Here is a 16,402-nt window from a genome sequence, read left to right on the forward strand (position 1 = left end):
CAGAGAGCTGGTTAGTCAGAAACGCTCTCTCAGGGCTTGAAAAGTCTTTAAATATTGAAAGTGCTATTCCTGCATTGCTCACGCCTGCCAGTGGATTAAGAAGTACGTATCAAGAGACTGGGAGAAATCAGTGGCCTGATATTATGTCTACATACATCAAATAGGCACTGGTCAGGCTCACACAAACAAGATTGAGGTCAAATAAGTGGAAGACCTATGGAAAACACCACAGCTTTATTTTGTGTTTTCTTTCAGGAACTGTCTACCTTGACCATGCGGGAGCCACATTGTTCTCCCAGAGCCAGCTCACAAGCTTCACTAAAGATCTCGTGGAAAATGTTTATGGTAAGAAAAACACACCAACACTGACTTTTGCTTTGAACATTAGCCAGCTACATTCAGCTGATATTTCTCTACTTAATAAATGTTGGATTAATAGACTAGGACCATGGTGAGCACCCAAAGCTGAATAAACCCCATGTGAGAGGGGGTCACCCAGGGTCAATCTAATACATGTATTGTTGGGATGGGAAGAACTGGCACGGGGACACACAAGTTACTTCCAGAAGAAGGGGTCAGTGTCAGGAAATGCACAAAGGCATGAAGGTACTCTTTGATGGTGTGATGACCCTGTGGGACTGGCACGGTCAGAGGGTGGGGCGGCAGGAGGAACATTTATTCCTTCATTCACTCCATAATGTTTATTAAGCCTCTCTCATGTCCTGGGCATGGTGCTGTAATGAGAACAAAGTAAACACAGTCCCTGCCTTTGTGGACTATGGTCTAGTCAAGACAAGACCTTAATCAAGTGTAAATTACCAAATAAATGTAAATTGTCACCCGCGTGAAGGGCTATGAACAAAAGGCCCTAGTGCCATGGGGGTCTGTGTCTGCAGAATGACAGTGAGCTGGCAGTGTGAGTGTCAGGGAAAGCTTCTTTAGGAGTGGAGTGGATGCTGGAGAAGGAGCAGGAATTCACCTGGAAAAGAGGAGGAGAAGGGTATTCCAGGCAGAGGGAACAGCATGAGGTAAGACCCTGTAGTGGTTTTAGGAAGCAGCTCAGGAACACAGGGAGTAGGGGAGAGGGGTGGAGGTATGCATGGAGAGGTGGGAAGATGCCTTGTAGGTGCTCCATATAGTGTGATGTTTACTCTAGAAACAGTGGGCAGTCATTGAGGGCGTTAATCAGCAGCGCAATGTAATCAGGAGATAACTTTAAAGGGAGTTGGAACTAATAGCAGCAGTAACACCTGTAGCAGTGGTGGTGTCAAAGCAAAGATAACGTTTACTGAGCACTCATGACAATTCAGGTACTTCATCTGTATTCTCTCTCCATCCTCATGACAAGCTTCTGTTATCAAAGGAGCTAAGGTACGGGTTCTGTTATCACTGCTGTTTTACAGATGAAGAAACAGGGTCCCTCTCAGAGAGGGTAGGTAACTAACCTGAGGCCATGCAGTCAGGAAGTGCTGGAGCTGGGGGAGTTGAGTCTCCAGGCGGTCTGGCTCCAGAGCACAAGCCCTCAGCCCCCACCAGCCTGCCTCGGTTCATGACAGTCCTGTGATGCCGCACTCAGGCTCTGGGCAGCCCACAGATATTTAAATCTGGGGAACAGTCTCCAGGAAGGATGCCAGTGAGGGACTTTAGCTTGATTTTAATCCATGATTTGCAAGGAGACCTGCAATTCTCCTTCTTTCACCTTTGCAAGAGTCATAACCCTGGTGCTGGCCTGAGAGATGACAAAATCAAGACTGCAGGTGATCCTAATGATGTGGGACTGAAAACCAAGGTGATGAAGGGCAACAAGGATAAGTACCAAGTCCCACAGTTCCCAGCTGATGTGGAAAAGGAACATTAGTAGCTTCAGTGGCCAGACATCCAGTATAACCCTCCAGTGTGGTTTGAGAAAAAAAGAAACCAAAACCAAAAAGGCCAAGACTGTGTAACGTGCACATGTGGTCCTGCTCCTGAGAAGTGGTGATGCCCAGCCCTGAGGGTCAGGCCCTTCAAGGGTCTGTGTTCATGCATGGGGGCTGTGTTTTGAGGGAGATAATGATACTCTGGGGCACACACTGGGAGGGACACCAGGAGGGGAGAAAAACTAGAAACTGACAAGGGAAGGGTGAAATTAGGAGAGCCTTTAGCATTGAGAATGGGTGGCTAAGAGGAGGTGTCACAGCTCCTGTCACGTATTTGGAAGAGGAGAGAGATGTGTTTTTGCAGGAACAGTGCCAGGAGCAGGGGTGTGAATGCAGGGCAACAGATGGGGCCTTAGATTAAGAGGCATTCGTGGCTCTGTCTTGGGGTTGGGGAAAGGGCAGCCTCCTGAGATTGTGTACAGGGTTCCCTGGAGTTAACGAGCAGAGCTGGGCTCACCATCTGTCAGGGAACTTGTAGAAAAGGTTCTTGCATTGGGCTGGCTGCCTCTGAGCTGACTTCCAGCTCTTCCCTGATCCTGACTTGATATACTAGTGAGGTGAGGGTTTTTGGCTTGTTTCTTTAATGGCTTTATTATGTTAGATTTTACGTATCATAAAATTCACCTCTTTCAAGTGTACAATACAGTGATTTTTAGTAACTGCGAAGTGGTGCAACCATCACCATAGTCAGATAGAACATTTTCATTCCCCCAGTGAGATCTCTGATGCCCATTCACGGTTGATTCCCATTGCCCTCCCAGCCCCAGGCAACCGCTAATCTACTACTTTCTGTATCTCTGTACAGTTGCCTTTGCTGGACATTTCATGTAAATGGAATCATATAATATGTGACCTCATGTGTCTGGCGTCTTTCACTTAGCATGTTTTTGAGGTTCATTCATGACATAGCCAGTAGTTTGTTCTTTTTTATTGCTGAATAATTTCCCATTGTATGGATATACCACATTTTGTCTATGTGTTCACCAGCTCATGGGCATTTGTGTTGTTCCCAGAGTTTGGCTTTATGAGTAAAGCTGCTCTAAACATCCATGTTCATGAATATTTGTATGCCCATGTTTTCATTTCTTTTGAGTATACAGGAGTGGCATTGCTGGGTCATATAGTAGTTTTATGCTGAACTTTTTGAGGGAGAGGGTTTTGGAAGAACACAAAAGGAGAGACCATAAGTAGTGACTCAATGGCTTTGTCTCTGTAACCTACCAGGTAACCCTCACAGCCAGAACGTCAGCAGCAAGCTCACCCATGACACAGTGGAGCAGGTGCGCTACAGGTGAGCGGCAGAGGCGCCAGGCTGAGTGGGCATTCCTGGGGATGGACTTCCTTCCTACCACCTGCCCGCATCCCACAAAGGTTCTGAGTTGCTTTTAGGAAGATCACACTCAGCTAAATGGCCACACATGCACAATGATAAACATCGGGGGCAGAGGATGGGAAGGTGAGAGTGAGGAGGTGTGGAGCCAGGCAAAAGCATAGGTAGGGGACTCTGAGGTGTGCACAGCTGTTGTGTGTGGCTCTGAGCAGATGCCAGAATTCCTGGGGGCCAGAGTGACAGAGAGTGACCCAGCTTTCTAAGTCTTTTTTCAGAGAGAAGAAAAACAGTCCCTTTGGTTTTTCTTTTCATGTTTCATTAGGCATCTTGTTTTCTTCATCTTTTTCCCACTTTTTACTGATATTTGCATGTTAAACAGTTCTTTATATTTTTCCACATGTAATAATTAGTTTTTGGTAAGTAATTTCCAGGTAGTTACTTGAATGGATACAATTTCTAATTATTTCCAATTCGAAAGTGATACTGGGTTGCCAATATTAAAAACAATGTGAAACAAGTTGATGACTTGAAGCTTGTTATGATAAAGCCGGATAGTAGACCAAGGAGGGGTGACTTCAGCTGAGATTAGGGTAGGTGTGGATTTTTGTCTTATCCAGGTGGGACGGGGACTTGGGAGGCAAGTTGATTTTGCCAGTTTGAACCTGTTTGCCATCTCTTTCCATAATTTCCTCTGCCCATGCCCTAACTTCACAAGTGTGGCAAAGTCTACCTGGGGTTTTCCTAGCTGTTAAGGTAGAGAGGTGTCATATTTAGCAGAACTACACTACCTCCAAACGTTTAACACTGGACGGAGTTGCCATGATGCTGTGCCTCTTCCAGGATCCTGGCGCACTTCCACACCTCCCCAGACGACTACAGTGTGATTTTCACAGCCGGCTGCACAGCTGCTCTTAAACTGGTGGCAGAGGCCTTCCCGTGGGTGTCCCCGGGCCCGGAGAGCAGCGGGAGTCGGTTCTGTTACCTCACTGACAGCCATACCTCCGTGGTGGGCATGAGGAAGGTCACCATGGCCATGAACGTCACTTCCATCCCGGTCAGGCCAGAGGACTTGTGGTCAGCGGAGAAACTGGCGACTGCCACCAGCAACCCCAACTGCCAGCTTCCGCATCTCTTCTGTTACCCAGCTCAGAGTAACTTTTCCGGAACCCGATACCCCCTCTCTTGGATAGGAGAGGTCAAGTCCGGGCGGATGTGCCCTGTGAGCGTGCCTGGGAAGTGGTTCGTGCTGCTCGATGCAGCCTCCCACGTGAGCACCTCGCCTTTGGACCTGTCTGTTCACCAGGCCGACTTTGTCCCCCTCTCCTTCTATAAGATCTTTGGATTCCCCACCGGCCTGGGTGCTCTGCTGGTGAATAATCGTACGGCTCCTCTGCTGAGGAAAACCTATTTTGGAGGAGGCACGGCGGCTGCCTACCTTGCAGGAGAAGACTTCTATGTCCCGAGACAGTCGGTCGTTGAAAGGTAACCTCGCCAAGAGAGTGGCTGGCTGGAGTTCAGCAAGGCTGGGTCTGGCATGTGTCACCTGTAGGATTGTGCAAGGGATCAGGCTGGCCCACTGGGATCAGGGGAGTTAGCTGTTGCTGGCAGGGATGGAGGCTGGTGGCACGGCTCAGATCTGCGAGGCAGAGGTCAGCTGGCATGTGCCACGGGTGGCTCAGGGGACTCTGCCCCCATTTGTGGGCTTCTCCACAGTGTGGGAGGACAAAGGCCTGCAGATAAGGGCTGCAAGCAGAAGGGGTGACAGGCTCTCAAGGGGGTCTAGAGGGAGGGCCACCAGGCCTTGGCCCAGAGCACTGACAAAGGCGGCAGCAATTAAAGCAGTGACTTAAAAAGATGGCTCCGTTTGAACAACTGTGCATACGTGTTGACAGCACAGGTAGTTCTTCAGCAGCTAGAATCAGCTCAGCTTGGCACCCAGTTAACAAGAGGAGTCAATTAAACCAGAGGCCACCAGACTTGCCGGGCACCCTTAACAGCAGCCTCTGCGAGCCCCACTGTGAGTTACAAAGGAAGTTCGAGGGCAGGCAACTACTTGCCCTCAAATGGTGTAGGCCTCTGCCTGGGTTTGTTGGTCTATGTGTCCTCCTCAGGGTGCAGAGGCAGGCGATGCGGGTCATGCCCAGGAATCTCCCAGATGGCAATGGCTGGGACCCGTATGGTTGAATGCATGAGAGGGTGAAAATGGCAGGTGACCCAGGGTTCTGATGGGTCCAACAGCAGGAGATACCATGGGGTTGAGGCAGGGAGCTAGTTTTCCTGCTCGTGCCTGAGAAGGCCCAGGCCCTGGATGGGAAGGTGGGTCATATCCCCGACAGACCCAGGTGCCAAGAGGGTCCTGAAGATAGGAGCGTGGCCTTGGCAGTAGAGTCATTGGTCAAACGTGTAGGCCCCACAGCTGGATCACTGGGGAGTGAATCGTGGCTCCATGCACACCAGCTGTGGGAGCAGGGGCACATGACTCGATCTCGCTGCACCTCATGTTTTTCCTATAAAGTAGGTGTCTAAAAGGAAACGATTCTTTAGAGCTGATGTAGATGAAGCGCCAAGATGCAGTTGGCATCGAATTGTTATGAGGCTATGTGATGTCTCCTTTATTTGAGACTTCTCCGTGGTTGGGGGATTCTAAAACAGGAAGGCTAATGTAAACCTTTTGAATCTAAGTGTGATAATATAGCATGTAGTATAACCAAGTAAGAACAGAATGACAGGCACAACATCATATAAATTAAAGGCAGAACAAAATGACAACCCAAACTTTATTGAGCCAATAGGGACACCTGATGGCTAAGAGAAGTGGGGCCGCTCATTACGGGCCGGGCGTGGTTGGGTTGGGCTGGACCAGACCTCTTTCCCTCCATTTTGGTGGGTTGCTTCATAGCAGGTGCCACACCAAGATTCCCAGAAAGCTGAATGTATTATTTACCCTTATAATAATAAGAAGAAGAATTTTTTATTATTGAATAATTAATAAATTAAGTCATTATTGGCTAATAATGTTTAATTTATTAAAGATTAATTATTTACTAATTCATTAGTGCATAATCAATTAGTAACTGATTCATTATTGATTCTTTATTAAAATTCTGTATGTCTATTAATTACCGTTAGTTTTAAGGAAATTAACACTGCAGTAACAATATTTTGAGCAAATCTTATCCCTAGAATATTAAAATACAGAACTCAGTATTTCCATTGAAAGCATCAACTTGCACAAGTCTGCTGTTTGTCACCATCCTTCATCCCGATGCTTGCTGAAGCCTCCTCACCGTCGCCCAGCTTCCTTCCACTCCTGCAGCAGCCAGAGGTGTCTTGTCAAAGCCTGGGTCCCATCCTGTCACTGCTTTCTGCTCAGAGCCCTTGAGCCCCCTGTTATCTCACCCAGGGTAGGAGTTCCCTATCTCCCACCACTCGCTGCCTTCTTCGCTCACCGGCTCCCAGCCCCACTGACCTCCTCGCTGTTCTGCGGTGTGCCAGGTTCCTCCTGCTCAAGGCATTTGCCGCACCCTCTCCCTGGAACCCTGTTTCCCTCTGAAGCTGTGAACTCAGCTGTTTCCAAATGAGTAGTTTCCCTCGCTTCCTTACTTCCACTTGTCTCTGCTCAAATGATCTCCCTTGGAGAGGACCCCCACCTGACCATCTCGTCTAAAGCAGCTGCCAGCTCTCCTGTGTATGCATCTTCATTACACTTGTCACCACCTGGCATGTTTCTTATCTGGTTTCTCTGTATGTTTCTTCCTTGCTTCTGTGTCCTCAGGAGAATGAAAGCACTGTGAGGGCACGGATTTACCTGTCACATTCACTGCTGGGTTCTTAGCACCTAGAACACTGTCTGGCATGCAGTACACGGACAATAAAGATTTGATGAGTATTTTGACTATGTGTATAATTATAAAATGCAAACATAATGAACAGCTTGTTAATCAGGAAAGTGCACCTCTGCTATGTTAGAGCCTCGTCATTCTTACCAAAGCCTGTGGTTCTGTAGACTTTGGAATCACAGACTCTTGTTAAGAACCTCATAGTTGCGCAATTGATCACAGTGAATTGATGCCCTGTCAATGGGACTGTCTTGGGGTCACGGGCAGCGTTTCAAGGGCCCATAGCACTTGAAGTTTTGTCAAGTCCAAAGTCTTCCTGGGGGCAGTGTAGCATTTGTCAGGGTGATGGCTGTCTTTTAGGGCCCTTTGTCACCACTACCATCCCATCCTGAGAAAGCTGCGGAGCAGATCGGGGCCAGAGGCAGGCTGATGTATCTTGATGTGCAAAGCCCTCTGTCCTGAGGGAGAGAGCACTGTTTTATAAGGCAGCAGATGGAAGGTGTTCATAAATTATCCCTGAGACTAGAATCCAAACCTTGCTATATACTGTAAAATGCACATGGAGATGCTGGTCACGGCTTGACCTTGTTCCCCTCACCATGGTTACAGGTTTGAAGATGGCACCATTTCATTCCTTGACGTAATAGCACTGAAACATGGATTTGATGCTCTAGAGCGCCTCACAGGTTAGTGGACATTTTTATCCTTGTGGAATTTGCTCCTGTCGCCTGTGTCCTTGAGGGAGCCCTGGCACAGGTGCAATTCAGATAAAGGAGCCAGAGTCTGTGCAAGTGACTGGCACAGGGCAGCTATACGCTGAATGCAGTTGAAGCTGATTGTAAAGAACTTCAAAATGACTTCTGAGGCAAGAGTAAGAGACTGAGATATTTTTTTTTTTGTCAGTTAAAAGAATATTTTAACAAGTAAGAGATATTCCAAATCAGGAGGTTAATAACTTCACAGAAACAGAGGAGCCGTCCTCGGTCTCTCCATTAGGAGTGGTTACAGATACTGAGACCTTATTTAGCTCTTACCTTGCTGGGTCCTCCCACGGGGAAGCTCTGTGACGAGTCCACTTTGCCCATAAAGGGGCTTATACTCAGAAAGGTTAAATGCCTTCCCCAGGGCCAGGGGTCTGGTACCTGGGAGGGCTAAGATTTAAACCTAGGTGATAGTAATGCCTAACCCTGAGCCCCAGCTACCGTCTCTGCTGCTGGCTTTTGCAATGATGCACATTTTCCTTCCTTGACAAATGCTTGGGGAGTGTGAGCAGGTTGGGGGTTCTCGCCATAAGGTGACACACAAGATTGATGTCACTTCCCATCTTATGGGGCTTGACACAAAGGTACATGGCTGGGAGAAGCTCTGTCTGGTGAGCCAGGCATCCACCATTCTGCTGTGCTCCTGGGCACTCCTTCCAGAGGCTGAGCTTCTAGAACTGGGCGGCACTGCTTGTACTGTCCTTATGGAGACGGGGTTGTGGTCAACCGGGCACATGGCTTAGTGGTTAGTCAGTCCTTTCTCTCTCTATCTCGTCACAGTAATGAGATCCTTAGGTCCTCAGCCTTAGCCCAACACTGGGGCAGACTGGATTCATGGGAAGGGAGGGTTGATAGTAATGCAGGGAGGTGACTGGGCATCATCCAGGACAGTGAGGAGATAATCAAGATGGACGTTGAGAAATGAGCACTTTTCCAAGGAAAGGTATTAACAAGGTATCCAAACCACAAGTGACAGGGTCTGACAGGGCCAGGGATGCCCCTGAAAGCAGATTGACAATATCACTTCCACAGTAAAGCAAACCCTGATTTTTCCTACTTAATTCCTCTTTTTAAAAAAAATTGTGTTTAAAATGTATATTTTAATATAAATCTTATATATTATATATATTATATATTATATATGTATAATATAAATATTATATTTTATGTAATATAAAATGGACCAGTTTAGCCATTTTTAGGTGTACAATTCAGTGGCATTAAGTGCATTTACATCGTTGTGCAACCGTCACCTCTATCCATCTCCACTTTGTCCTCACCCAAGATTGAAATGCTACCCATTAAATGCTAACTCCCTATTCCCCTCCCCCAGGCCCTAGTAACCTCTGTTCTCCTTTCCGTCTCTATGAATTTGGCTGTTCTAGGCACCTTATATATGAGGAATAATACAATATTTGTCCTTTTGTGTCTGGCTTATTTCACTTAGCATAATTTTTTCAAAGTTCATCCATGTTGTAGCATGTATCCTTAATTACTTTGTAGAATATTAAAATGATTTAAACACTAACAAAAACAAACAGCAAAAAAATGATGCATTTAAAGAAAAGATTGTGCATTTTTTGCAATCTTTTATCAAACATCTAAATTATCTGAATGCTTAAGTAGCATTATTTAAAAAAAAAAAAAGAGGATGACAAGAACTCCTATGAAAAAATTCCACAGAAACAGCAATGGCAAACTGTGGTTCAGTGCCAAAGACGAAATGTGTATTGTAGGGGTATACCAAGCGATATTTACAAGTACTTAAAATCATTAATATGAGGTCCAAACTGGCCAGTGATAAAGATCTCATTTTCTTAAAAACGAATGAGTGCATTTTTTGTAAAGTTTGTGACTCTCCTTGACCTTCCGTCATTGTTTTGAGGTGGGATGGAGAATATCAAGCAGCACACCTTTACCCTGGCCCAGTACACCTACACCGCCCTGGCCGCCCTCCGGTACCCCAACGGAGCCCCCGTGGTGCAGATTTACAGCGACTCTGAATTCAGCAGCCCGGAGGTTCAGGGTCCAATCATCAATTTTAATGTGCTCGACGACAGTGGGAATATCATTGGTTACTCCGAGGTGAGTTTTCTTGTCATCTTGCTGACCTCACGACAGAATTGCTCTCCTCTGGAGCTCTACAGCCTTTCAGAGCCCTGAAATTTGCAGTCAAGGCTTCTGGGCTCTTGCAGTGGCTGTGACGAAGCCCCTGCATATTGGAGAGACCACTGGCCCTTCTTTCGAGGCTCTTTGCTCTCATTTACGCCCAGATCTAACAAGCATGGCTATTTAGTTTTCCAGCCCTCTTTATTCAGCCAGAAGTGGTCAATTTCAAGTGGGAAGAGAGCAAATAGTGGTTTGCAGGTTGAGAACTACTTGGGTTCTTGCCACAGTTGAGTAAGCTGGTCACTGCCCAGTCCATTAAAAAGTCCAGAGTCACACTGAGTACTCAGACATAGCAGTAGGTGGTCACCAGACAGGTGTCACAGACTAGGCATGGGGACCCAAGGCTCTTCCCAGAGCACAGATTCCTAGAGCTGCTCTGTGAGGAACAGATTGGACCATCACATAAGTTTGGAAAATGGTGCTCATCTTCCTTTGAAAACCACCATCGCTATTCATTTTTCGTAAACCCAGAATTTCTCAAGCAAAATCCATTTCTCAAGGAATCATGTCCCCCTCCGCCCCCTTCTGAACAGCCATAACCTTTCTGGGGAACAAACTTGAAAATATTCTTCTAGGGGAAATGTCCATTCTCACTGGCATTTAGGGATAGATGCTCTACAATCACAGGTTATCTCTGGGTGGGTTGACTGTGCAGAGCCCCCACTGCCCCTCAATTATACACCAGCAGAAATAGCCCCGACACCACCTAGAAGCATGCGATTTTAAATGTTGTTTTTGGAGGGAGGATGGACAGTGCATTGGGGGTAAAATGTTTGCCTTCTTAAATACGTTATTCTAGGCAATTGGTAAAATGTTTCATTCTTGAACCCAAAATAAGTTTGTATTTCCTGAAGGGTGTGGAAGAGGGCAGACAGTTGACCAGGAAGTATGCTGCGGCAGGCAGAGCAGGGAGAGAATTCCTCATTTGCCTAGAGAAGCCTCCAAAGGGAGGAACCACCCAGGGAGAGAGAGCTGCCTGTCTAGGTGCCTGGCTGACTTCGCCAGCACTCTCCTTCCCCGAGGCCGGACACAGGATGAGTTTCTCCCTCTGGGCGTTTGTAGAGGAAGTTCATCGCATGGGTGGAGTCCGTAGCTGAGGCTTGGCCAGCTGTGCCGGTTCGGGAAAGTCCAGCTTTCGTTTTCCCGTTTTCCCGGGCTACTTCGTGGTGTGAGAATTCCCCTGGGGGTGTTGCTGGCCTTGGGAAACATCAGATAGCGTCATGGCTGGGTTTGGCTGTCTCTTTTTCAGGGGATGTGTAAAAGAATTTAGCCTTCTTAGGAGAAGCCCTTGGGTTCTTGTTTTTGATATCCAGGCCTCCTAATTTCATTCTCCCCTCTGCTGGAAGTCACTCTGCATAGTGGTTAAGAGTTTGGGTTCAGATTCTGACTGTCTCTTGCTGGCTCTGTGAGCTTGGGCAAGTTAATGTATGCTCTCCAAGTCTATGAAATGAGGGTAACAACTACCTTGCTGATAGTGTTGTTAAGAGCATTAAAGGAGATGTAATATATAATCCCTTGGCATGGGGCCTGGTATGAAGCAAGTGCTCAATAAACATTGAGCACAAAGGCTCCTGGGCAGGAAGGTTCTGGTGCTGTACTCTGGTCAGCTGGTTTCTGCCCTCTCTGGATGCAGTGCTCTTCCTGCCACAGCAACTACCTCCTTCACCTGGATGGGCACAGGGGGGACCTCTTTGGGATTCTGTAGGGTTCAGGATGAGGGGACATTGAGTCATGATGGGAAATTAGGATGAAAGGTAAGTGTGGCCAAAACAGCCTCTTCCACCCACATCCTCTTCTAGGTGTGGTCCCTGTTTCTTCCCATTGAATCTTGGTGGGTTTGTGACTCTCTCATAATCAGTAGAATGCCACAGATGGTGACAACGCATGGCATTTTAGACTAAGTCAGAAAAGGTGAGGCAGCATTGTTCCCTGGGACACTTGCTTTTGGAGCCCCAAATTCTACGTAAGAAGTTCTATCCTGAGGGGCTGGCCCCGTGACCGAGTGGTTAAGTTCGCCTGCTCCACTGCAGGCGGCCCAGTGTTTCGTTGGTTCGAATCCTGGGCGTGGGCGTGGCACTGCTCATCAAACCACACTGAGTCAGCATCCCCCATGCCACAACTAGATGGACCCACAACAAAGAACATACAACTATGTACGGCGGGGCTTTGGGGAGAATAAGGAAAAAGATAAAATCTTTAAAAAAAATAAAGAAGTTCTACCCTGAGGCTGCCATACTGTGAGGAAGCCAAGCGCTGGCACTGTGGTGGCAGTCCTGTTTTGAGCCCTCCCTGCTGGGGGCCAGACACACACAGGAGTAAGTGTGTCTCCACATGACTCCAACTCCTACACGGCAGTCACTCCCAGCCTTGGAGTCTTCCCAGCTGAGACTTCAGAGATCATGGAAGAGAGTCAAGACCTTTCCCCCATGCCCTTTCTGAATTCCTAACCTCCTGTAGCCGTGAGCACAACAGAATAGTTATTGTTTTATTCCACCAAGTTTGGGCAGCTTGTTTTGCAGCAGTGGTCACTGGAACAGTGCATACTGGTGGATCCGGGAGAAGGATGGGCGTGGAGACTTCTAATTCAGCTTGGCAGCAATTGGGGTGAGGGAGTGAGGGAGCTTCCCTAGGAGCTGCCCCTTGAATGGAGACCACCTGACTCTGGAGGTGGGGTTGGCCGGACCCAGTGGTGCTGCCGGGTCTCACCGCAGAGAACCAGGGAACCTCTGAACTTCATTAGCAGGCTTCCATGTCACTGAGCTACTCGCCAAGGGTAAAGGGGCAGAGTTGTTTTCCTGAGGCCCCCAGTGGCTCAACCCAGTGAATGGCTTCTTCTCACTCTGACAGTCCAGGGAAGATGGCTAAAGTGAAGATAGCCATGGCCTTGACAAGGGTGTGTGGGAGGCACCGTTGCTGCACTGGCCAGCGGGAAGCCCAGAGTGACCAGGCTGACCTGTGGTCTGCAGAGGGCGCTGTACTCCTCGTGGCTGCATCTGGCCCTCCTCCGTGTGACTTCCCAGGGAGAAAAGTTTCAAAGGCTTACCCAGCTGTGCAAGATGTGTTTGTTTTCTTGAATTCAGTTCAGTGACTCCCCTGAGTTTAGCCTGAGCCATCTGGGCTGAGGACCTTCACTGGGCGCCTGAGCCATTGAGGGAATGGAGCCCTTGACCCACAACCAGAGGAGCTAGGGCAAATATCTCCCTGCTAGCCCTGCCTTTGAGCCTTGAGTGAATGCCAATCACCTGTCCAGCCTCCTGGGGACAGGAGAGAGCCTTGGAACTTCTGGGTTGAACAGCAATTCCGGGATTCAACCCAAAGTTGAGGGCATTATGAAAAGCAGTCTGTAGCACACAGAATCAACACAGTAATGTTTATGGTCCAGGCTGTGAGCCGCGGTGGGGCTGCTCTGAGTGGTAGCTTAGCTGGGGCCTGCTCCGTGATCAACCCTGTGGCAGAGGATGCCAAGGAGCTGCCCCGCATCCCAGCCTCACTCAGATTTTATTCTTGTGAATCTCACTTGAAACATGTGGGCTCTTTTTTTTAAAAAATTAATTTATTAAATTTAAAAAGTTGAGATATAATTGACGTATAACCTTGTGTACTTTTAGGTGTATAACATAATGATTTGATATATGTATATATTGCGAAATTAGTACTATAATAAGTTTAGTTACCATCCATCACCACACATAGTTATAAGTTTTTTTTCTTGTGATAACTTTTAAGATTTACTCTCTTAGCAATTTTCTAATATACAACACAGTATTGTTAACTGTAGTCACTATGTTATACGTTAAGTCTCCAGGACTTACTTACCTTCTAACTAGAACTTTGTATCTTTTGACTACCTTCACCCATTTTGCCCACCCCTACCTCTGGCACCCACTGATCTGTTCTCTGTGTCTAGGAGTTTGATATTTTTCTTTTAGATTCCACATATAAGTGATATCATACAGTATTTGTCTTTCTCTGTCTATTTCACTTAGCATAATGCCCCTAAGGCCCATCCATGTTGTTATAAATGGCAAGATTTCCTTCATTGTTATGGCTGAATAATATTTCATTGTATGTATGTACCATATTTTCTTTATCCATTCATCCTTCGATGGATACTTACATTGTTTCCATGTCTTGGCTACTGTAAATATGCTGCAATGGATATAGGAGTGCAGATATCTTTTCAAGACAGTGATTTCATTTCCTTCAGATAAATGCCCAGTAGTAGGATAGCTGGATCATATGGTATTTCTAATTTTTTTTTTTTTTTTGAGGAAGATTAGCCCTGAGCTAACATCTGCCACCAATCCTCTTCTTTTTGCTGAGGAAGACTGGCCCTGAGCTAACATCCGTGCCCATCTTCTTCTACTTCATATGTGGGACTCCTACTACAGCATGGCTTGAGAAGCCGTGTGTAGGTCCACACCCGGGATCCGAACTGGCAAACCTTGGGCCGCCGAAGCAGAATGTGCGAACTTAACTGCTATGTCACCAGGCTGGCCCCTCTATTTTTAACTTTTTGAGAAATCTCCATACTATAGTTTTCTATAGTGGCTGCATCAATTTACATCCCTACCAACAGTGCACAAGTGTTCCCTTTTCTCTACATCCTCGCCAATACTTGTTATTTGTTGTCTTTTTTATAATAGCCATTCCAACAGGTGTGAGGGGACATCTCGTTGTGGTTTTGATTTGCATTTCCCTGATGATTACTGATATTGAGCACCTTTTTCATGTACCTGTTGGCCATCTTGTGTGTCTTCTTTGGAAAAATGTCTGTTCAGATCTTCTGCCCATTTTTTTAATTGAATTGTTTGTTTTACATGTGAGCTCTTAACTTGGAATTTGGCCTGAATTTGATATTTTTGCTTTTCTCAGGCATACACCCATAACCCAGCTGGATAAACTTTAATTATCAGTAACATTTTATAAAATGTGTTTAGTAAACCCATGATAGATCTCTTTAGGGCAAAATCCCATGCTGACATTTTCATTTTAGTGTTAAGAAAGAGAGGTCCAAATATTGGTCTGAAACTCTCTCCCAGGCAATCAGAGTAAAACTCGGCTTTCCTAATGTTGGTTCTGTGTCATATTAAACCCGCAGGTAGATAAAATGGCCAGTCTTTACAACATCCACTTGCGGACTGGCTGCTTCTGCAACACTGGGGCTTGTCAGAGGCACCTGGGGATAAGCAACGAGATGGTCAAGAAGCATCATCAGGTTGGTACTGGACCCTGTGGTCCAAACGCTGGTCAGCAAGACCCAATGGCGGCACCTCCAGCTACACTGGAGGCTGGTTGTGTGTCTGGGGTCGGAGCTGGTTTTGTGGGTTCATTTTTCTGAGCCCGCCCTATGGATGTGCAAAGGAAAAGGGGTCAACAAAAATAGAAAATGCTTCAAATATCTCTATGGCAGTCAGTTTTTACTTAGAGGGCAAAAATTTAAAGGCAGAAGAGGGGTTGAACAGGGAGGAGGTGTACGTGGTAATGTGCTCGTACATGCAGAGGACCCTTAACTAGTTGAGTTCTACCAGAGTAAAATCTCCAGGCGACAGTTGGCGCATCTCTGGGCTGGCTGAGGAGAGGAGCTCTTCTGGGGGGCGTTCTGCGTCTCTCAGGATCCCCTCCCTCCCCGCCTCTCCCCTGGGCTGAGGGGTTTCACTTCAGGGTACAGCCTGTTTTGAACCATTTCATAAGAATAGTTTGAGTGGCAAAGAGCCCTGATTTATTTCAGAATAGTTTCTAACTTGAGTTTATTTTGGTTGCCACTAAATATTTTATATACTAGATCTCAACCAACCATGAACTGAGTTTTTTAATAAAAAGAGAGAGAGAGGCTCAGAACACGAACAAAGGCAGTTCCAGAAATAATATTTGATCCTGTGGAATGCCAAGGCTCATCTCTTTGGGTGGCTAACTTGGGTTCAGCACTGGGGGAGGTAGGTGGCCGGAGCAGCAACCAACACCGGGCAGCCGGGCTGGGGGAGACTTGGGGACCTCTTGCTTTCCTTACCCACCACCTGGGGGGGACTCCTGCCACCTTTGGCTTTCATAGTGGCCTCAGGCTGGTCATTCATGGGGCAGCATCTCTGACTTGCCTCCTGTCAAAGGGCAGCTGTCAGGGATGTAGGCCTCTCTTTGGTTCTGAGAGAGGCTGAAGGGAGCGGCCAGTGGCGTTTCTCGGGCCTCAGCCCTGGGCGGACCAAGAAGCTGACCCATCTGTGCTTCTGAAACTCCGGTCTGTCTTTTGACGCCTCTGGGGGTCGGCACTGTGAGCAGCTCTGGGTAAATGCTTTCGTGAAGTATTTCTCTTAAACCTTTTGATGACCCTTTGAGATTGGTATTGACCCCAATTTACAATTAAGCAAAGTGAGGTCCAGAAATTGA

The 16,402-nt window shown here is 47.0% G+C and overlaps 1 protein-coding gene across 2 annotated transcripts in view; it reads left to right on the plus strand.

Annotated features, from left to right (window-relative positions):
* The window catches only part of MOCOS (molybdenum cofactor sulfurase), a 51,900-nt gene that overhangs the window by 6,090 nt on the left and 29,408 nt on the right, over nt 1-16,402 (plus strand). For both annotated transcript variants that reach the window (XM_023647671.2, XM_070220939.1), the window contains 6 exons: nt 256-345; nt 3,144-3,210; nt 4,090-4,731; nt 7,698-7,774; nt 9,735-9,934; nt 15,120-15,236. In XM_023647671.2, the coding sequence (XP_023503439.2) occupies nt 256-345; nt 3,144-3,210; nt 4,090-4,731; nt 7,698-7,774; nt 9,735-9,934; nt 15,120-15,236 (1,193 nt within the window). The remainder of the gene's footprint in view (nt 1-255; nt 346-3,143; nt 3,211-4,089; nt 4,732-7,697; nt 7,775-9,734; nt 9,935-15,119; nt 15,237-16,402) is intronic.

Source organism: Equus caballus, chromosome 8, assembly GCF_041296265.1.
Source record: "Equus caballus isolate H_3958 breed thoroughbred chromosome 8, TB-T2T, whole genome shotgun sequence".
NCBI classification, from domain to species: Eukaryota; Metazoa; Chordata; class Mammalia; order Perissodactyla; family Equidae; genus Equus; species Equus caballus.